This window comes from Pseudophryne corroboree, chromosome 2 (genome assembly GCF_028390025.1).
Source record: "Pseudophryne corroboree isolate aPseCor3 chromosome 2, aPseCor3.hap2, whole genome shotgun sequence".
NCBI classification, from domain to species: domain Eukaryota; kingdom Metazoa; phylum Chordata; class Amphibia; order Anura; family Myobatrachidae; genus Pseudophryne; species Pseudophryne corroboree.
This window is the reverse complement of record NC_086445.1, coordinates 804,783,873-804,807,112: the sequence shown is the minus strand read 5'-3', so window position 1 is coordinate 804,807,112 and position 23,240 is coordinate 804,783,873. Positions and strand designations below refer to the sequence as shown.

At 46.8% G+C, this 23,240-nt stretch overlaps 1 protein-coding gene across 4 annotated transcripts in view; it reads right to left on the bottom strand.

Annotated features, from left to right (window-relative positions):
- KDM6A (lysine demethylase 6A) overlaps window positions 1-23,240 on the bottom strand; it is a 435,435-nt gene that overhangs the window by 340,488 nt on the left and 71,707 nt on the right. For all 4 annotated transcript variants that reach the window (XR_010241142.1, XM_063955630.1, XM_063955632.1 and 1 more), the window contains exon 3: window positions 14,038-14,146. Coding sequence is in view for 3 of the 4 variants with exons in the window: in XM_063955630.1 (XP_063811700.1) it covers window positions 14,038-14,146 (109 nt within the window). In the remaining variant the exon portion in view is untranslated. The remainder of the gene's footprint in view (window positions 1-14,037; window positions 14,147-23,240) is intronic.

Genomic DNA, 23,240 nt, shown 5'->3' with positions numbered 1-23,240 from the left:
AGTCTGCTTCCCAGTTGTCCACTCCGGGAATGAACACTGCTGACAGTGCTAATACATGATTCTCCGCCCATCGGAAAATCCATGTGGCTTCTGCCATCACCATCCTGCTTCTTGTGCCGCCCTGCTGGTTTACATGGGCGACCGCCGTGATGCTGTCTGACTGGATCAGCACCGGCTGGTGTTGAAGCAGGGTCTAGCCTGACTTAGGGCATTGTGAATGGCCCTTAGTCCCAAAATATTTATGTGTAGGGAAGTCTCCTGACTTGACCATAGTCCTTGGAAGTTTCTTCCCTGTGTGACTGCCCCCCCAGCCTCGAAGGCTGGCATCTGTGGTCACCAGGACCCAGTCCTGTATGCCGAATCTGCGGCCCTCTAGAAGATGAGCACTCTGCCGCCACCACAACAGCGACACCCTGGCCCTTGGAGACAGGGTTATCAGCCGATGCATCTGAAGATGCGACCCGGACCACTTGTCCAACAGATCCCACTGGAAGATCCTTGTATGGAACCTTCCGAATGGAATTTCTTCGTAAGAAGCTACCATCTTTCCCAGGACTCGCGTGCATTGATGCACCGACACCTGTATTTGTATTAGGAGGTCTCTGACTAGAGATGACAACTCCTTGGCCTTCTCCTCGGGAGAAACCCTTTTTTCTGTTCTGTGTCCAGAACCATACCCAGGAACAGTAGACGCGTCGTAGGAACCAGCTGCGAATTTGGACTATTCAGAATCCTGCCGTGCTGTTGTAGCAATTCCCGAGATAGTGCTACTCCGACGAACAACTGCTCCCTTTACCTCGCCTTTATAAGGAGATCGTCCAAGTACGGGATAATTATAACTGCCTTCTTTCGAAGGAGTAACATAATTTCGGCCATTACCTTGGTAAATACCCTCGGTGCCGGGGACAGACCAACGGCAACGTCTGGAATTGGTAATGACAGTCCTGTACCACAATTTTGAGGTACTCCTGGTGAGGAGGGTAAATGGGGACATGCAGGTAAGCATCCTTGATGTCCAGTGATACCATGTAATCCCCTTCGTCCAGGTTTGCAATAACCGCCCTGAGCGATTCCATTTTGAACTTGAACCTTCGTATATAAGTGTTCAAGGATTTCAATTTTAGAATGGGTCTCACCGAACCGTCTGGTTTCGGTACCACAAACATTGTGGAATAGTAACCCCGGCCTTGTTGAAGGAGGGGTACCGTGATTATCACCTGCTGGAAGTACAGCTAGTGAATTGCCGCCAGTACTACCTCTCCTCGAGGGCAGCAGGCAAGGCTGATTTGAGGTAACGGCGAGGGGGAGTCGCCCCGAAACTCCAGCTTGTATCCCTGTGATACTACTTGCAGAACCCAGGGATCTACCTGTGAGCGAGCCCACTGGTCGCTGAAGTTCCCGAGACGCACCCCCACCGCACCTGGCTCCACCTGGGAACTGGCTGTCTGGTGCAGCTTTTTCCCTCTTCCCTTGTCTCTGTGCAGAAAGGAAGCGCCTTTAATCCGCTTGCTTTTCTGAAGCCGAAAGGACTGTACCTTATAATACGGTGCTTTCTTAGGCTGTGAGGAAACTTGAGGTAATTTTTTTCCTTCCCAGCTGTTGCTGTGGATACGAGGTCCCAGAGACCATCCCCAAACAATACTTCACCCTTATAAGGCAGAATCTTCATGTGCCTTCTAAAGTCAGCATCGCCTGTCCACTGCCGGGTCCCTAATACCCTCCTGGCAGAATGGACATTGCATTAATTCTGGATGCCAGACGGCAAATATCCCTCTGTGCATTCCTCATATATAAGACGACATCTTTAATATGCTCTATGGTTAGCAAATAGTATCCCTGTCCTGACAGGGTAATAGACCACGCTGCAGCAGCACTATTCATGCTGAGGCAATTGCAAGTCTCAATATAGTACCTGAGTGTGTATATACAGACTTCAGGATAGCCTCCTGCTTTTTATCAGCAGGCTCCTTCAAAGTGGCCGTATTCTAAGACGGCAGTGCCACCTTTTTTGACAAACGTGTGAGCGCCTTATCCACCCTAGGGGATATCTCCCAACGTGACCTATCCTCTGGCGGGAAACGGTACGCCATCAGTAACTTTTTAGAAATTACCAGTTTCTTATCGGGGGAACCCACACTTCTTCACACACTTCATTCACTCATCTGACGGGGGAACAAAATACTGTCTGCTTTTTCTCCCCAAACATAAAACCCCTTTTTTGTGGTACCTGGGTTAATGTCAGAAATGTGTAACACATTTTTCATTGCCGAGATCATGCAACGGATGTTCCTAGTGGATTGTGTATATGTCTCAACCTCGTCGACACTGGAGTCAGGCTCCGAGTCGACATCTGTGTCTGCCATCTGAGGTAGCGGGCGTTTTTGAGCCCCTGATGGCCTTTGAGACGCCTGGGCAGGCGCGGGCTGAGAAGCCGGCTGTCCCACAGCTGTTACGTCAACCAGCCTTTTATGTAAGGAGTTGACACTGTCGGTTAATACCTTCCACCTATCCATCCACTCTGGTGTCGGCCCCACAGGGGGCGACATCACATTTATCGGCATCTGCTCCACCTCCACATAAGCCTCATCAACCATGTCGACACAGCCGTACCGACACACCGCACACACACACAGGGAATGCTCTGACTGAGGACAGGACCCCACAAAGTCCTTTGGGGAGACAGAGAGAGAGTATGCCAGCACACACCAGAGCGCTATATAATGCAGGGATTCACACTACCCACAGTGATTTTTCCCTTATTGCTGCTATAATACACAGATTTGCGCCTAAATTTAGTGCCCCCCCCCCCCCCCCCTCTCTTTTTAACCCTTTGAGCTTGAAAACTACAGGGGAGAGCCTGGGGAGCAGTCTTCCAGCTGCACTGTGAAGAGAAAATGGCGCCAGTGTGCTGAGGGAGATAGCCCCGCCCCTTTTTCGGCGTACTTTCTCCCGCTTTTATATGGATTCTGGCAGGGGTATTTTTCACATATATAGCCTCTGGGACTATATATTGTGATTATTTTGCCAGCCAAGGTGTTAATATTGCTGCTCAGGGCGCGCGCCCCCCCCCCCCAGCGCCCTGCACCCATCAGTGACCGGAGTGTGAGGTGTGCATGAGGAGCAATGGCGCACAGCTGCAGTGCTGTGCGCTACCTTTTTGAAGACCGAAGTCTACTGCCGCTGATTTTCAGGACCATCTTCACGCTTCTTGCTCTGTAAGGGGGACGGCGGCGCGGCTCCGGGACCGGACGATCGAGGTCGGGCCCTGTGTTCGATCCCTCTGGAGCTAATGGTGTCCAGTAGCCTAAGAAGCCCAAGCTAGCTGCAAGCAGGTAGGTTCGCTTCTTCTCCCCTTAGTCCCTCGTAGCAGTGAGTCTGTTGCCAGCAGATCTCACTGAAAATAAAAAACCTAAAATATACTTTCTTTTCTAGGAGCTCAGGAGAGCCCCTAGTGTGCATCCAGCTCAGCCGGGCACAAGATTCTAACTGAGGTCTGGAGGAGGGTCCAGTGCACACCAGGTAGTCCTAAAGCTTTCTTTAGTTGTGCCCAGTCTCCTGCGGAGCCGCTATTCCCCATGGTCCTTACGGAGTTCCCAGCATCCACTAGGACGTCAGAGAAATGGGGGTATGACAATCCAATGTCTACAACCTTTCCGAACACTCTTTGAAATAAAGAGACCAGAACATTTTAAAAAATTTTACTAAATCTTTATTCTCTCACTGATCCCTGGGATGGGAAATTTTGGTTTAATAATATCAATAAAAGTTATGTTTTAAGCATTTTCCATTTCACATATTGTATCAACTTCTTTCTAAGAGTGCGCCCACACAATAGCCTTCTTTTTTCTCCCATTGTGGGTCAGTATAGACACCATCCTCATCAGATGAAGTGTCTGGGATAGTGGTAGACTGTGAGGAAGTAATGGCCAGTTTAGATGACCCCTTGGTCTTAGGCGGGCGAGAGTCAGATTTCTTCTTAAGGCTCATGGAGAGATTCATGCTTAAAATCTAAGCAATCTGACTAGATTGCTTTGATTTTAAGCACAGATAACTTGTGTGTACCCCCCCCCACAGCGATAGCGGAGTGCGGCCCCAAGAGTCGCTATCAGGTAGCTCATTTCACCCGCTGGGTGAAATGAGCGCCCCCCCCCCCCCCCCCTCCGCATCGCTCAGCACACATCGTGCTGTGCTGAGCGGCGGGAGAGATGTGCTCTGAGCGGTTCGCTCAGCACACATCTCTCCCGTGTATATGGCCCATTAGTCAGCGACTGGTTTAGTTGCTGTAACTGAGTGGAGATTTGCTCTGCCCAGGGCGGATTAACTGTAGGGACCATAATCTGTTGTACTGGCACAGAAGGTCCCATAGGGGGCGTAAGTTTTGTTACAAACGTAGTTAGTAACGAGGAAAATGTAGCCCAAGGTGGGTCATTTTGAACCCCTGTTGCCTTATTCCACTGGGGGTAGGGAACCCCCAGAACCTGAACTCTCTGCCGCCAAGTTTTCCTCAAACATAAAACCAGAATCACCTGGCGCTGTGATTGACTACAGAAAAAATGCAGCAATCCCAAAGGGTCTTTGGTTTTTACCCTTAATATAGAACTACAAAAAAACAAGGCTGGGACTGCGCAATTTATTCTGATATGGATATTTATTACCACATAAAATTAATTTCTAAACATATATAGATACATACAAACAAATAAATACCTATAGTACTAGATGCCGGCCAGCATCACATAAAAAATATATATATATATATATATATATATAATATAAAACCAATTAATATATTACTAACGGGTCTAATAATAGAGGATGAATTTCTTGTTTCCAATATAGACGCCTAATACGCTCTGTATCCTTAATTTATATGCCAAAAATGAACAATCAGTATCCTTCTCTTGTAATATTGGTTATATCACTCCAAATAGATTTAAACCAAGATGAATTATCCAGCGCTTCTTTCGTTCAGTGACATGCAACCATACAGGATATTTTTCCTTTTAGGTAACCAAAATCTCATCCAAGCATGTATTCATATGATAGCTCAGTCCAGAACAGAAAATCTCTCTCCTCAAATAAAAGACATCCACCTTAAAATTGTACACTTAGAACCGCATTATCCACAATTAGGGCTTCTGCCGTTTTGCTAGGCAGATAATACGTGATTTTAGCCACTAATAAAGCAATTATAGCGTTTCACTTTTTCAGGGTATAATACTATGCCTGTGCAGTGTTCTTGGATAAAACCCCTCCCGGCTGATTAGAGCCTTATCTGGAGCCTCCGGGTTCTTTCTGCGGCGTGTTTTTTCTCCCAGTCTCAGTGGGGTTTCTTATGCTTGCGGCCGGCTGGCCCGTTGGTGTCTCCGCTATTATCTCCTGCAATGGGAATAATGACAGACACGTTTCCCTGCCTTCTATTGCATCGGCGGCTTCCTCAGTGTCAGATGAGATTAGAAGCCCTAATTGTGGATAATGCGGTTCTAAGTGTACAATTTTAAGATGGATGTCTTTTTAGCAATACAAAGTAATACTCAGTATAGCTATATAATTAGTAGATATATCAATGCACAGTAAAGACTGGATGTATATCACAGGGTACTTGTACTATATAACCCTGAATAAATGCACTGTTTCTTACCCAACAATGTCAACAGATATGTAGAATACTTGTAAAATGCACTGTGCTGACATGCAGGCGGCTTTACAAAGGAGGATTTGCCCAAACAGTCCCAGGAACAGTGCTGCTCTGTGTAATGGCGCCTAAACACTGACTGGGAGTGAAGGGGAGAGATATATGCAGCTCCAGGGCAGAAACATTACTGTAAATGGCGTCCTAGGGCAGGGGGAGGGGATACAGGTCCAAGCCTTATCCCCCTGCTGGACCTCACCACTGGTACTATGGGGTGGAATAAAAACGTTTTTTTATGAGGAAAAATCGACCTGTGCCCTTGACCTGGTGGTTTAGTGGAGTCCCTGCCTGACCACAGTGTCCACGGCAGCATTGACCTCTAGTGTTTGTGCAGCGCTGCTATGGGAGAAACGTCATGACGTCTCTCCCATACAGAGGAGCCGGCGGCCGGAGGACAGCACAGCAGCGGTCCGGAAGCAGGAGCGGGGCTAGTAAGTTTTTTTTTTTGGGGGGTGTTTGCAAGCAGCACAGCGACAGGGGGGCACAAGTACAGGGGGATAACTGTGGCCATGCCCCTTTCCAATGAAGAAGCCCACACCCCTAATTTTGGCGCGCACCAACTGTTTTGCCTGGGAAGGGGGGGGGAGGGAACCACAGGAAACTTTCGCCCTGGGCGCCACATAGTCTAGAACCAGCCCTGCCTGAAACACTGGAGCAGTATCGCCAGACTTCTACTCGAATTTTACTATGGCGCTTCACAATGCCTGATCCACTTCCCAGCATTCAGACATGTGACATTGGGACAAAATAAGCCCCGCAAGATTCCAATAATTTCAGTTAAAATATTACCCCTTTCGTGTTGTGTGAATATGGGGCAGGTGAGAGATGCTATTCTGCCCCTGCTTACCCGCTATGGATAGTCTGATACTTTATACAGGTTGAGTATCCCATATCCAAATATTCCGAAATACGGAATATTCCGAAATACGGACTTTGAGTGAGTGCTCAATACGGACTTTGAGTGAGTGCTCAATGTACACAAACTTTGTTTAACGCACAAAGTTATAAAAAATATTGGCTACAATTACCCTCAGGCTGTGTGTATAAGGTGTATATGAAACATAAATGCATTCTGTGCTTAGATTTAGGTCCCATCACCATGATATCTCATTATGGTATGCAATTATTCCAAAATACGGATAAATCCCATATCCAAAATACCTCTGGTCCCAAGCATTTTGGATAAGGGATACTCAACCTGTATCAGATAAAATATTTGCCTGTATGGCTGCTGCTGTCTGTACGTTGAAGTCATAATGGCCTTATGATTACATAACCAGTGGTAAGCCAGGGCAGCACACTAGTGACATCATAATGGTCCTATGATGACACAATGGGGATATTCAATTGTTTGAAAAGTCGGATAAGTGTCTGTTTTTTCCTGTCTATTAGATAGGAAAAAACAGACAGACTTTTCAAACATTTGAATACCCCCAATGAGTGTTAAGCAAGAGCAGCATATTAGGGCACATCCTGTTACCTGGCTTACACTAGTGCAGGAGTTATCTCTGGAGCCGGAGGTGTTTGATTACAGTGTTAGCAAGTTTTTTTGGCTTACACGTATTTTAGTATTTAGTGGAGCGAGGAAGGAATAAGTATTCGGGTGCAAGCATGGGCTGCTTCCATTTCAGCATGTGCTGCCCATTCAGCAGTAGTAAGGTAAGTGCGCTGTTTATTTTATTTGTACTTTGTTGTTTGCACAATTGGAGTTTATCATGGATTTCATAAGGGATGGGGGCTCACATGAAAGTGGGCACTTCAGGGCATAAAAATAAGAATTTACTTACCGATAATTCTATTTCTCGGAGTCCGTAGTGGATGCTGGGGTTCCTGAAAGGACCATGGGGAATAGCGGCTCCGCAGGAGACAGGGCACAAAAAGTAAAGCTTTAGGATCAGGTGGTGTGCACTGGCTCCTCCCCCTATGACCCTCCTCCAAGCCTCAGTTAGGATACTGTGCCCGGACGAGCGTACACAATAAGGAAGGATTTTGAATCCCGGGTAAGACTCATACCAGCCACACCAATCACACTGTACAACCTGTGATCTGAACCCAGTTAACAGTATGATAACAGCGGAGCCTCTGAAAAGATGGCTCACAACAATAATAACCCGATTTTTGTAACTATGTACAAGTATTGCAGATAATCCGCACTTGGGATGGGCGCCCAGCATCCACTACGGACTCCGAGAAATAGAATTATCGGTAAGTAAATTCTTATTTTCTCTATCGTCCTAGTGGATGCTGGGGTTCCTGAAAGGACCATGGGGATAATACCAAAGCTCCCAAACGGGCGGGAGAGTGCGGATGACTCTGCAGCACCGAATGAGAGAACTCCAGGTCCTCCTCAGCCAGGGTATCAAATTTGTAGGATTTTACCAACGTGTTTGCCCCTGACTAAATAGCCGCTCGGCAAAGTTGTAAAGCCGAGACCCCTCGGGCAGCCGCCCAAGATAAGCCCACCTTCCTTGTGGAATGGGCATTTACATATTTTGGCTGTGGCAGGCCTGCCACAGAATGTGCAAGCTGAATTGTATTACACATCCAACTAGCAATAGTCTGCTTAGAAGCAAGAGCACCCAGTTTGTTGGGTGCATACAGGATAACAGCAAGTCAGTTTTCCTGACTCCAGCCGTCCTGGAACCTATATTTACAGGGCCCTGACAACATCTAGCAACCTGGAGTCCTCCAAGTCCCTAGTAGGCGCAAGGCACCAAAATAAGCTGGTTCAGGTGAAACACTGACACCACCTTAGGGAGAGAACTGGGGACGAGTCCGCAGCTCTGCCCTGTCCAAATGGATAACCAGATATGGGCTTTTTTGAGAAAAAAACCACCAATTTGACACTCGCCTGGTCCAGGCCAGGGCCAAGAGCATGGTCACTTTTCATGTGAGATGCTTCAAATCCACAGATTTGACTGGTTTTAAACCAATGTGATTTGAGGAATCCCAGAACTACGTTGAGATCCCACAGTGCCACTGGAGGCACAAAAGGGGGTTGTATATGCAATACTCCCTTGACAAACTTCTGGACTTCAGGAACTGAAGCCACTTCTTTCTGGAAGAAAATCGACAGGGCCGAAATTTGAACCTTAATGGACCCCAATTTGAGGCCCATAGACACTCCTGTTTGCAGGAAATGCAGGAATCGACCGAGTTGAAATTTCTTTGTGGGGCCTTCCTGGCCTCACACCACGCAACATATTTTTGCCACATGTGGTGATAATGTTGTGCGGTCACCTCCTTTCTGGCTTTGCCCAGGGTAGGAATGACCTCTTCCGGAATGCCTTTTTCCCTTAGGATCCGGCGTTCCACCGCCATGCCGTCAAACGCAGCTGCGGTAAGTCTTGGAACAGACATGGTACTTGCTGAAACAAGTCCCTTCTTAGAGGCAGAGGCCATAAGTCCTCTGTGAGCATCTCTTGAAGTTCCGGGTACCAAGTCCTTCTTGGCCAATCCGGAGCCATGAGTATAGTTCTTACTCCTCTACGTCTTATAAGTCTCAGTACCTTAGGTATGAGAAGCAGAGGATGGAACACATACACCGACTGGTACATCCATGGTGTTACCAGAACGTCCACAGCTATTGCCTGAGGGTCTCTTAACCTGGCGCAATACCTGTCCCGTTTTTTGTTCAGACGGGACGCCATCATGTCCACCTTTGGTATTTCCCAACGGTTTACAATCATGTGGAAAACTTCCCGATGAAGTTTCCATTCTGCCGGGTGGAGGTCGTGCCTGCTGAGGAAGTCTGCTTCCCAGTTTCCATTCCCGGAATGAAACACTGCTGACAGTGCTATCACATGATTTTCCGCCCAGCGAAAAGTCCTTGCAGTTTTTGCCATTGCCCTCCTGCTTCTTGTGTCGCCCTGTCTATTTACGTGGGCGACTGCCATGATGTTTTTCCCACTGGATCAATACCGGCTGACCTTGAAGCAGAGGTCTTGCTAAGCTTAGAGTATTATAAATTTACCCTTAGCTCCAGTATATTTATGTGGAGAAAAGTCTCCAGACTTGATCACACTCCCTGGAAATTTTTTCCTTGTGTGACTGCTCCCCAGCCTCTCGGGCTGGCCTCCGTGGTCACCAGCATCCAATCCTGAATGCCGAATCTGCGGCCCTCTAGAAGATGAGCACTCTGTAACCACCACAGGAGAGACACCCTTGTCCTTGGATATAGGGTTATCCGCTGATGCATCTGAAGATGCGATCCGGACCATTTGTCCAGCAGATCCCACTGAAAAATTCTTGCGTGAAATCTGCCGAATGGAATTGCTTCGTAGGAAGTCACCATCTTTACCAGGACCCTTGTGCAATGATGCACTGATTTTAGGAGGTTCCTGACTAGCTCGGATAACTCCCTGGCTTTCTCTTCCGGGAGAAAACACCTTTTTCTGGACTGTGTCCAGAATCATCCCTAGGCACAGCAGACTTGTCGTCGGGATCAGCTGCGATTTTGGAATATTTAGAATCCACCCGTGCTGTTGTAGCAGTATCCGAGATAGTGCTACTCCGACCTCCAACTGTTCCCTGGACTTTGCCCTTATCAGGAGATCGTCCAAGTAAGGGATAATTAAGACGCCTTTTCTTCGAAGAAGAATCATCATTTCGGCCATTACCTTGGTAAAGACCCGGGGTGCCGTGGACAATCCAAACGGCAGCGTCTGAAACTGATAGTGACAGTTCTGTACCACGAACCTGAGGTACCCTTAGTGAGAAGGGCAAATTTTGGACATGGAGGTAAGCATCCCTGATGTCTCGGGACACTATATAGTCCCCTTCTTCCTGGTTCGTTATCACTGCTCTGAGTGACTCCATCTTGATTTGAACCTTTGTAAGTGTTCAAATTTTTTTAGATTTAGAATAGGTCTCACCTAGCCTTCTGGCTTCAGTACCACAATATAATGTGGAATAATACCCCTTTTCTTGTTGTAGGAGGGGTAATTTGATTATCACCTGCTGGGAATACAGCTTGTGAATTGTTTCCCATACTGCCTCCTTGTCGGAGGGAGACCTTGGTAAACCAGACTTCAGGAGCCTGCGAAGGGGAAACGTCTCGACATTCCAATCTGTACCCCTGGGATACTACATGTAGGATCCAGGGGTCCTGTACGGTCCCAGCGTCATGCTGAGAGCTTGGCAGAAGCGGTGGAACGCTTCTGTTCCTGGGAATGGGCTGCCTGCTGCAGTCTTCTTCCCTTTCCTCTATCCCTGGGCAGATATGACTCTTATAGGGACGAAAGGACTGAGACTGAAAAGACGGTGTCTTTTTCTGCAGAGATGTGACTTAGGGTAAAAACGGTGGATTTTCCAGCAGTTGCCGTGGCCACCAGGTCCGATGGACCGACCCCAAATAACTCCTCTTCCTTTATACGGCAATACACCTTTGTGCCGTTTGGAATCTGCATCACCTGACCACTGTCGTGTCCATAAACATCTTCTGGCAGATATGGACATCGCACTTACTCTTGATGCCAGAGTGCAAATATCCCTCTGTGCATCTCGCATATATAGAAAATGCATCCTTTAAATGCTCTATAGTCAATAAAATACTGTCCCTGTCAAGGGTATCAATATTTTTAGTCAGGGAATCCGACCAAGCCACCCCAGCTCTGCACATCCAGGCTGAGGCGATCGCTGGTCGCAGTATAACACCAGTATGTGTGTATATACTTTTTATGATATTTTCCAGCCTCCTGTCAGCTGGCTCCTTGAGGACGGCCCTATCTATAGACGGTACCGCCACTTGTTTTGATAAGCGTGTGAGCGCCTTATCCACCCTAAGGGGTGTTTCCCAACGCGCCCTAACTTCTGGCGGGAAAGGGTATACCGCCCATAATTTTCTATCGGGGGGAACCCACGCATCATCACACACTTCATTTAATTTATCTGATTCAGGAAAAACTACGGTAGTTTTTTCACATCCCACATAATACCCTCTTTTGTGGTACTTGTAGTATCAGAAATATGTAACACCTCCTTCATTGCCCTTAACGTGTGGCCCTAATAAGGAATACGTTTGTTTATTCACCGTCGACACTGGATTCAGTGTCCGTGTCTGTGTCGACCGACTAAAGTAAACGGGCGTTTTAAAACCCCTGACGGTGTTTCTGAGACGTCTGGACCGGTACTAATTGTTTGTCGGCCGTCTCATGTCGTCAACCGACCTTGCAGCGTGTTGACATTATCACGTAATTCCCTAAATAAGCCATCCATTCCGGTGTCGACTCCCTAGAGAGTGACATCACCATTACAGGCAATTGCTCCGCCTCCTCACCAACATCGTCCTCATACATGTCGACACACACGTACCGACACACAGCACACACACAGGGAATGCTCTGATAGAGGACAGGACCCACTAGCCCTTTGGAGAGACAGAGGGAGAGTTTGCCAGCACACACCAAAAACGCTATAATTATATAGGGACAACCTTATATAAGTGTTTTCCCTTATAGCATCTTTTATATATTTCTAACGCCAAATTAGTGCCCCCCCTCTCTGTTTTAACCCTGTTTCTGTAGTGCAGTGCAGGGGAGAGCCTGGGAGCCTTCCCTCCAGCCTTTCTGTGAGGGAAAATGGCGCTGTGTGCTGAGGAGATAGGCCCCGCCCCTTTTTCGGCGGCCTCGTCTCCCGCTCTTTAATGGATTCTGGCAGGGGTTAAATATCTCCATATAGCCCCCGGAGGCTATATGTGAGGTATTTTTAGCCAAAAAAGGTTTTCATTTGCCTCCCAGGGCGCCCCCCTCCCAGCGCCCTGCACCCTCAGTGACTGCCGTGTGAAGTGTGCTGAGAGGAAATGGCGCACAGCTGCAGTGCTGTGCGCTACCTTAAGAAGACTGAGGAGTCTTCTGCCGCCGATTCTGGACCTCTTCTCGTTTCAGCATCTGCAAGGGGGCCGGCGGCGAGGCTCCGGTGACCATCCAGGCTGTACCTGTGATCGTCCCTCTGGAGCTAATGTCCAGTAGCCAAAGAAGCCAATCCATCCTGCACGCAGGTGAGTTCACTTCTTCTCCCCTAAGTCCCTCGTTGCAGTGATCCTGTTGCCAGCAGGACTCACTGTAAAATAAAAAAACCTAAGCTAAACTTTTCTAAGCAGCTCTTTAGGAGAGCCACCTAGATTGCACCCTTCTCGGCCGGGCACAAAAATCTAACTGAGGCTTGGAGGAGGGTCATAGGGGGAGGAGCCAGTGCACACCACCTGATCCTAAAGCTTTACTTTTTGTGCCCTGTCTCCTGCGGAGCCGCTATTCCCCATGGTCCTTTCAGGAACCCCAGCATCCACTAGGACGATAGAGAAATACTGTTTTGTCCCAATTTAGTCGCCCTAAATGTCAGGTGGTGTCTCTGCCCAAATCTGATTAAGCTAAGGGGTTTTCTCCTTTTGGGGCACTCAGCCCATGTATAAATCAAAATAAAACCCCTATCAGACATGCATCAAGAGAGGATCAACATCCAAATACATGCACACATTTATTTTTCACATTGTTTGTGACATCTATTCATAGGCACCTTACAAAGCATTGAATACTACATGTGCTTGGACCACTATGTAGAAGCTTGAGCGCCCAAACCTGTATTTTAGACAACTTTAGCTGCTTTGTGTGGCTAAACCCGGTACTAATGGGCATGCTAACGGGGCATGGGCACACAACGGGGACAATTGAATAACCCCACTAAAAAAACAACTGGATAGACTTCATGAACTGTGTTGACATGTGTCAGATGAGCCGACATGGATCAAGAGTTCAAAAAAAATGCACCAGAATGAAACTTAAGTAAAATGCATACAAAAAAAATAAACTTTTGGACCAGGATTCTACTTTTGACATTCATTCAGATTCCCTTAAGCTATGTGTACATAGTCAGAATTTAACACTATCAAGAACAAAAATTATACATTATGGGGAACTATATTTTGCAAGAGTGCCATCACTGGGGGGAGTTGAAATGTTTTGGGGGTTCTAAATTGTCTGTCTAAACAGAACTGTTTAGACACCCAAACAATTGTCACAACTGTTTGGGTGCACATGCACATCGCTCCCAGACAGGGTTTAACCGCGTAATACGGCTAAACCAGTCTAGGACCTGCTTTGGACGTCTAAACTACTGATTGAATGCCCAAAGTGCAGTGTTTGCACGCATTTCTTCTCACTCCTCGGGACAGCTACGTGAAACAAATGTGTCCTCTGTGGCTGATGGGTGCCCGAACGGCAGAACAATTGAATTGCTGCTGTCGGGCACCATACAACAGTTGAATCCCCCCCCCCCCCCCCCCCATATCAATATCTAATTAGCATATTAACGCCAATTGATTAAAAAAAAATATTCATATTCAGCCTTACCTTTTGGATAGTCTTCCAACAACAGGTTGAAATGGCCTAACTGACAGAAGAAATCAGACTCCACTTTTCCCTCAGATTTTAAGATTAGAGCCTCATAGCAACGGACAGCCTACAAAGAAAAAAAAGAAAAAGAAAGATGAAGAAAGCTTTACCGTAACATTTATCTATTGAAAAGGTTTAAGAACCGGTTTTGTTTCTTTAACACCAGAATTGCCAAGAAAGCCATATGCGATCCTCCAGGACTTACTTTGTGTGTGCACTTTTAGTAGTAGTAGGAGCTGGCATCATAACAAAGACTCCAAAAAGAACAAAGCACAGAGGCCAATCTAGAGTATAAACTGATTGGGCAGATTTACAGTCAGTGGTGTGTTGACCTCAAGTGCGTGGAACAGATCATGTCTGCAGTTTGAACACTTGTAAAAACAGTCATTGGATAAGAAACTGAAAATGCTTTAATGTTAAATGTAAATATTAATTTTATGAAGCACTTAGGGGACCAAACATAAAGAGGTACAACATTAATGTTTGATCACAGAAAATGAGCCAACAAAGCAAATTCGCTTTAAAGGAAGAATTCAATTATTTTGTGCCGGCTAAAGCTCCCATCTCAAGTAACAGTAGCAATTCAATTGTTTATGCGCAGGTGACAATTTTGTTCTCGGACCCTCCTGTGGTGGAGTCGAACAGAAATCTGGGCGCACAAACTCAGTGCTCACAGTACTTTGCACAGGTTTAGCCACTTAATGCTATATCAAGTGCATTTGGGCACGACATGTACGATAAGTAGCACCCTGAGACCCAAGCATGCTGGCACAAACATTTGAATATCAATTCCAGTGCTTTAGACACAAGATTGGTCACGATAAAACAGTTGAACCCAAGTCCAGCACCATCCACAGTTCGTTATGATCCATTTAACATTCAGCATGAACAACAGTGCACTATGGATGTGCCCTTCAAAAATCATAATTTATTATCCTTTATTTATAAGTCGCCACAAGGGTTCCGTAGGACCAACCCTAGGGCTCTTTTCATATCAGCGCGGATTGAATTGCGTGGGCAATTAGCTCCCGGTGCTATTCAATTCTGCGCGTTGTCATGTCTCCATCTTAAGTGCCTGCCGTGATGCCACACTGCGGCACAAAACAGCATCATGGACCTAAGATTTCTTGATCTCTTCTCAAACAAGAAATCCTCTAGTTTGGGATGACCGCTCTATTGAATGGAATCAAGCTCAAAGTGCATAAACAAATTAGCAAACCAAGAAAAACAGTGACTTACAATACAAGACAATATAGGACAAGTACATGGTATATAAAAATTTCTGCATCAATGCACATGAAACGGAAATAAGCATCAGGAGGGCCGAAACAGAGGGTTAGGATAGGTTATAAGTTTATGTGAGAAGCTTGAATTGCATTGGGAAGGGGAGCCAACGAAGGGCTTGTAAGAGTGGGAAGGTGGAAGTAGTATGTTTGGAAAGGAAGATGAGCCGGGCAGCAGCATTGAGGCTAGATTGGAGTGGACAGAGGGATTTTTCAGGGAGGCCAGATAGGAAGAGATTATAGTAGTCCAATATGGAGATGACCAGTGAGTGTATGAGTGTCTTAGTAGCATCCATGGTGAGAAAGAATCTGATCTTGGAATATTTTTGACATGGAGACAGCAGGACTGTGAGAGGTACTGAATGGCAAATTCAAGGGCAGAGAGTGAGGAGGGTAGCAAGCGGGGGTGGGCAGAGGAGCGAGTGGCGAACAGACTGGGTAGAAATGAGGTTCTTGAAATATGACTGTTTAGAGGAGGAAGGAGTAGCACTGTGAGATAAGAGCATACATTTGGGATGAAGGAAGTCCACCTTAAGAGTGTGATGACCTACACTGCCACAAGGCAGAGCATGAACATTTTTGCATATATCAAGTGAGTTTGGAATGTCAGGGTTGAGGTGTTGATTTGCGATGGTGAACAGTGGTTGTCGGAACAACAGAATCAAGAGCAGAAGTAAGGAAGTGGCTTGTTCAGGGCAGGATAGGATAGAAAAGTGAATTGAACAGGGAGGATACGGAAACTGTTGATAGCCTCAATGTTATGCTTAGTGATCGTAGCCTTAGGAGAAAGAGGTGAAGAAGCAGAGAGGGATAAATTAAAAGAGAGCAGGTGGTTGTTAAAGAGGGGGAATGAGGAGTTGGAACAACCAGAAATATTCAACTCACATGGGAGGGTGAGGAGGTCACTGGGAGAGACCAAGCGGTGTGAGGTTAAGGCGTTCAGCATGCAAAGGGTTTTGTGGGAATATCGATTGGCATGTTGAAATCACCTAACATAATGGAGGAAATGTCTGGAGAGCTAGTGAAGAAGCCAGGAAGCAAATATACCGAGGAATACAGTGGGAATGCTAAGGGAACAGTAAATGACAGCAACTCGAAGGTGAACAGGTAGGTTGGAAGAGGCGTATAGAACAGACCTCAAATGTAGAAAATGTTTGCATGGGGACGGGTCTGGGGGGGGTAGGAGTAGCCAAAGGATAGGACCCCAACATAACCACCAGGACAACATCTGAACAGAGGTGTGTGTGAATTTGAGTCTCCCAGCGGAGAGAGCAGCAACAGAAGCGGTGAAATCCATGTTTCTGTAATGGCTAAAAGGTTCAGGTAGTTGGAGATGAAAAGGTCATGGGTGAGGACCAGATTGTTATAGACTGATCTAGCATTTCAGAGGGCACAGGAGAGAGGGAGATCGTTTGTAGGAAAAATGTAAAGGAGAGAAATCAGGGCTGCTGTAGCACTGAGGTGAGAATGAGGTTGAGTCTGCAGGAAGGGTAGGGCGGGGGGGTTAGGATTAGGCTGCGGGGGGAGGGGGGGGTTTATGGCTGCAGAAGCGGTAGGTTTAGTAGCCATTGGGGGAAGGTAAGTATATCGTTATTATGATAGCCGGCATCCCAACCCCATGGAACAAGTATGTTTGTCTGCAGTATAATCTTCTGTTTTGAAGCCAATAAATAAAGCAAAAACAGAATCTATACATTTCTCATTCTTTCACAAAGCGCAATTTATTAAAGTAATGTCAACATGCCTTACCTACTACAAAAGGAATACTTGGTACAGGTTGAGTATCCCATATCCAAATATTCCGAAATACGGAATATTCCGAAATACGGACTTTTTTTTACTCAGAGTGAGATAGTGAAACCTTTGTTTTTTGATGGCTCAATGTACACAAACTTTGTTTAATACACAAATTTATTAAAAATATTGTATTAAATGACCTTCAGGCTGTGTGTATAAGGTGTATATGAAACATAAATGAATTGTGTGAATGTAGACACACTTTGTTTAATGCACAAAGTTAAAAAAAATATTGGCTAAAATGACCTTCAGGCTGTGTGTATAAGGTGTATATGGAACATAAATGCATTCTGTGCTTAGATTTAGGTCCCAATACTATGATCTCATTATGGTATGCAATTATTCCAAAATACGGAAAAATCCGATATCCAAAATATCTCTGGTCCCAAGCATTTTGGATAAGGGATACTCAACCTGTATAACTATAGAAACCTATTGGAAAAGTAATTTTTACTTTATAACATTCCTTACATAGATTGGATTTGATAACTTAGATGAGAATTAAACTGCACTTTAATCATAAATCAATTCACAAATACAGCTTTACGCATGTAAACGAAAAGATGGCAAAACACAGAAAATACTCAACATATTACAATAAATACTAGCATTATATACTGCAACAAGTCATTTAAAGTAGCCAAAAAGCAGATATTTGGAAAATGGATTTAGTAATTTGAAACCAAATAATAGCTTTTTGCCTAAAATATTTGCCAATTCTGATTAAGATAATTTATCAATTGGGTGATCTGGAAAATCTAGTCAACCAATGGAACAATCTGCCATTGTGTAACATTCTCTTACGAAAGCACCAAGATCGACAAACTCTGATCTACCTAAATGGCAAAATTGGTTGATAATCAAAAAACCTAACCTGCCACCATCAAGAGTATTATTTTCTCTAGCAAAGAAACATTCCAGGCAACGAATTTCAAATTCACAGCACACACAGTACTTCATGAGGGGCAACTGTAAAAACAAAACAAAAAAATAAATTTTAAACCTACCAGTAAATCTATTTCTCCTAGTCCGTAGAGGATGCTGGGGACTCCGTAAGGACCATGGGGTATAGACAGGCTCCGCAGGATACATGGGCACCTAAAAGAACTTTTCCTATGGGTGCGCACTGGCTCCTCCCTCTATGCCCCTCCTCCAGACCTCAGTTAGAGAACTGTGCCCAGAGGAGATGGATAATACGAGGGCAGGATTTTATAAATCCAAGGGCAAGATTCCTACCAGCCCACACCAATCATACCATGTAACCCGGAACATACATAACCAATTAACAGTATGAACAAACAACGGGTGTAGTACTGGTGACCGGCGGTCTCCTGACCGCCGGTCACCTTACCGACGCCGGGATCCCGGCAGCATACCGACGCCGGGATCCCGGCGGGGAGGGGCGAGTGTAGCAAGCCCCTTGCGGGCTCGCTGCGCTCGCCACGCTGCGGGCTCGGTGGCGACCTGCGGTCGCCACGGGTTCTATTCCCACTCTATGGGTGTCGTGGACACCCACGAGTGGAAATAGTCCCTGTTGGTCGGCATGCCGACCATCGGGATAGTGAGCCGTCGGGCTCACGGAGGAGGTCATGTGACTGTCGGTCATCTGACCGGCGGTCACATGAATACCACCCCAAACAGTAGTAGCGGTCCAAGACCGATTCCAACTGTAACATAACCCTTATGTAAACAACAACTATATACAAGTCTTGCAGAGTTTCCGCACTGGGACGGGCGCCAAGCATCCTCTACGGACTATGAGAAATAGATTTACCGGTAAGAAAAATCTTATTTTCTCTAACGTCCTAGAGGATGCTGGGGACTCCGTAAGGACCATGGGGATTATACCAAAGCTCCCAAACGGGTGGTAGAGTGCGGATGACTCTGCAGCACCGATTGAGCAAACATGAGGTCCTCCTCAGCCAGGGTATCAAACTTATAGAATTTTGCAAAGGTGTTTGAACCCGACCAAGTAGCAGCTCGACACAGCTGTAGTGCCGAGAACCCTCGGGCAGCCGCCCAAGAAGAGCCCACTTTTCAAGTGGAATGGGCCTTGACCGATTTCGGTAACGGCAATCCTGCCGTAGAATGCGCCTGCTGAATCGTGTTACAGATCCAGCGAGCAATAGTCTGCTTTGAAGCAGGGCCGCCAAGCTTGTTGGCTGCATACAGAACAAACAGTGTTTCTGTCTTCCGGACTCTAGCCGTCCTGGCTACATAAATTTTCAAAGCCCTGACCACATCAAGGGACTCTGAATCCTCTAAGTCCTGTGTAGCCACAGGCACCACAATAGGTTGGTTCATATGAAAGGATGAAACCACTTTTGGCAGGAACTGAGGACGTGTCCGCAATTCCGCTCTATCCATATGGAAAACCAGATAGGGGCTTTTATGTGACAAAGCCGCTAATTCCGACACTCGCCTAGCCGAAGCCAGGGCTAATAACTTGATCACCTTCCACGCGAGATATTTCAACTCAAACCATTTTAAGTGGTTCAAACCAGTGTGACTTTAGGAAGCTTAACACCACATTAAGGTCCCAAGGCGCCACCGGAGGCAAAAAGGTAGGCTGAATATGCAGCACTCCCTTTACAAAAGTCTGAACTTCTGGGAGAGAAGCCAATTCTTTTTGAAAGAAAATGGATAGGGCCGAAATCTGGACCTTGATGGAGCCTAATTTAAGGCCCAAATCCACTCCAGTTTGTAGGAAGTGAAGGAAACGGCCCAGATGGAATTCTTCCGTAGGAGCATGCCTGGCCTCACACCAAGAAACATATTTTCGCCATATACGGTGATAATGTTTTGCTGTTACATCCTTCCTAGCCTTTATCAGCGTAGGGATAACCCCAACCGGAATACCTTTTTCTGCTAGGATCCGGCATTCAACCGCCATGCTGTCAAACGCAGCCGCGGTAAGTCTTGGAACAGACAGGGTCCCTGTTGCAACAGGTCCTGTCTTAGAGTAAAGAGGCCACGGATCTTCTGTGAGCATTTCCTGTAGATATGGATACCAGGTCCGTCGTGGCCAATCTGGAACAACAAGGATAGTTCTCACTCCTTTTCTTCTTACTAGTCTCAACACCTTGGGTATGAGAGGAAGAGGAGGAAATACATAGACTGACCGGAACACCCACGGTGTCACTAGGGCGTCTACCGCTACTGCCTGAGGGTCTCTGGACCTGGCGCAATACCTCTGTAGCTTTTTGTTGAGGCGGGACACCATCATGTCTATCTGTGGCAGTTCCCACCGACTCACAATCATGTGGAAGACTGCTGGATGAAGTCCCCACTCTCCCGGGTGTAGATCGTGTCTGCTGAGGAAGTCTGCTTCCCAGTTGTCTACTCCCGGAATGAACACTGCTGACAGTGCTATCACATGATCTTCCGCCCAGCGAAGAATCCTTGCAGCTTCTGCCATTGCTCTCCTGCTTCTTGTGCCGCCCTGTCTGTTTACGTGGGCGACTGCCGTGATGTTGTCCGACTGGATCAACACCGGCTGACCCTGAAGCAGGGGTTTTGCCAGGCTTAGAGCATTGTAAATTGCTCTTAGCTCCAGTATATTTATATGAAGAGACATCTCCAGGCTTGACCATACTCCCTGGAAGTTTCTTCCCTGTGTGACCGCTCCCCAGCCTCTCAGACTGGCATCCGTGGTCACCAGGACCCAGTCCTGTATGCCGAATCTGCGGCCCTCTAACAGATGAGCACTCTGCAACCACCACAGAAGAGACACCCTTGTCCGTGGCGATAAGGTTATCCGCTGATGCATCTGCAGATGCGATCCGGACCATTTGTCCAGCAGATCCCACTGAAAAGTTCGTGCGTGGAATCTGCCGAATGGAATTGCTTCGTAAGAAGCCACCATCTTTCCCAGGACTCTTGTGCATTGATGCACAGACACTTTTCCTGGTTTTAGGAGGTTCCTGACAAGTTCGGATAACTCCTTGGCTTTCTCCTCCGGAAGAAACACCTTTTTCTGAACAGTGTCCAGAATCATTCCCAGGAACAGCAGACGTGTTGTCGGGGTCAACTGAGATTTTGGAAAATTCAGAATCCACCCGTGTTGTTGCAGCACTACTTGGGTTAGTGCTACTCCGTCCTCCAGCTGTTCTCTGGACCTTGCCCTTATCAGGAGATCGTCCAAGTAAGGGATAATTAATACGCCTCTTCTTCGCAGAAGAATCATCATTTCGGCAATTACCTTGGTAAAGACCCGAGGTGCCGTGGACAATCCAAACGGCAGCGTCTGAAACTGATAATGACAGTTTTGCACCACGAACCTGAGGTACCCTTGATGTGAAGGGCAAATTGGGACATGCAGGTAAGCATCCTTTATGTCCAGGGACACCATAAAGTCCCCTTCTTCCAGATTCGCTATCACTGCTCTGAGTGATTCCATCTTGAACTTGAATTTTTGTATGTACAGGTTCAAAGATTTCAGATTTAGAATAGGTCTTACCGAGCCGTCCGGCTTCGGTACCACAAATAGCGTGTTGTAGGAGGGGTACCTTTCCCTGTTGTAGGAGGGGTACCTTGACTATCACCTGCTGAGAAAATAGCTTGTGAATGGCTTCCAATACCGTCGCCCTGTCTGAGGGAGACGTTGGCAAAGCAGACTTTAGGAACCGGCGAGGGGGAGACTTCTCGAATTCCAACCTGTAACCCTGAGATACTACCTGCAGGATCCAAGGGTCCACCTGTGAGCAAGCCCACTGTGCGCTGAAATTCCTGAGTCGACCCCCCACCGCTCCTGAGTCCGCTTGTACAGCCCCAGCGTCATGCTGAGGGCTTTGCAGAACCCTGGGAGGGCTTCTGTTCCTGGGCAGGGGCTGCTTGCTGCCCTCTCTTACCCCTTCCTCTGCCCCGGGGCAGATATGACTGTCCTTTTGCCCTCTTGTTCTTATAGGACCGAAAGGACTGCGGCTGAAAAGACTGTCTTTTTCTGTTGGGAGGGTGTCTGAGGTAAAAAGGTGGATTTTCCGGCAGTTGCCGTGGCCACCAGATCCGATAGACCTACGCCAAATAATTCTTCCCCTTTATACGGCAATACTTCCATATGTCGTTTGGAATCCGCATCACCTGACCACTGTCGCGTCCATAAACTTCTTCTGGCAGATATGGACATCGCACTTACTCTCGATGCCAGAGTGCAAATATCCCTCTGAGCATCTCGCATATAAAGAAAAGCATCCTTTAATTGCTCTATAGTCAATAAAATACTGTCCCTATCCAGGGTATCAATATTTTCAGTCAGGGAATCCAACCAGACCACCCCAGCACTGCACATCCAGGCTGAGGCGATGGCTGGTCGCAGTATAACACCAGTATGTGTGTATATACTCTTTAGGGTAGTTTCCAGCCTCCTATCAGCTGGATCCTTGAGGGCGGCCGTATCAGGAGACGGTAACGCCACTTGTTTTGATAAGCGTGTGAGCGCCTTATCCAACCTAGGGGGTGTTTCCCAGCGCGCCCTAACCTCTGGCGGGAAAGGGTATAATGCCAATAACTTTTTTGAAATTAGCACTTTTCTATCTGGGTTAACCCACGCTTCATCACATACATCATTCAATTCCTCTGATTCAGGAAAAACTACAGGTAGTTTTTTTCACCCCCCACATAATACCCCTTTTTGTGGTACTTGCAGTATCAGAGATATGCAAAGCCTCCTTCATTGCCATGATCATATAACGTGTGGCTCTACTTGAAAATACGTTTGTTTCTTCACCGTCGACACTAGATTCAGTGTCCGTGTCTGGGTCTGTGTCGACCGACTGAGGTAAAGGGCGTTTTACAGCCCCTGACGGTGTCTGAGACGCCTGGGCAGGTACCAACTGGTTTTCCGGCCGTCACATGTCGTCAACTGATTTTTGTAATGTGCTGACATTATCACGTAATTCCATAAACAAAGCCATCCATTCCGGTGTCGACTCCCTGGGGGGTGACATCACCATTACCGGCAATTGCTCTGCCTCCACACCAACATCGTCCTCATACATGTCGACACACACGTACCGACACACAGCAGACACACAGGGAATGCTCTTATCGAAGACAGGACCCCACTAGCCCTTTGGGGAGACA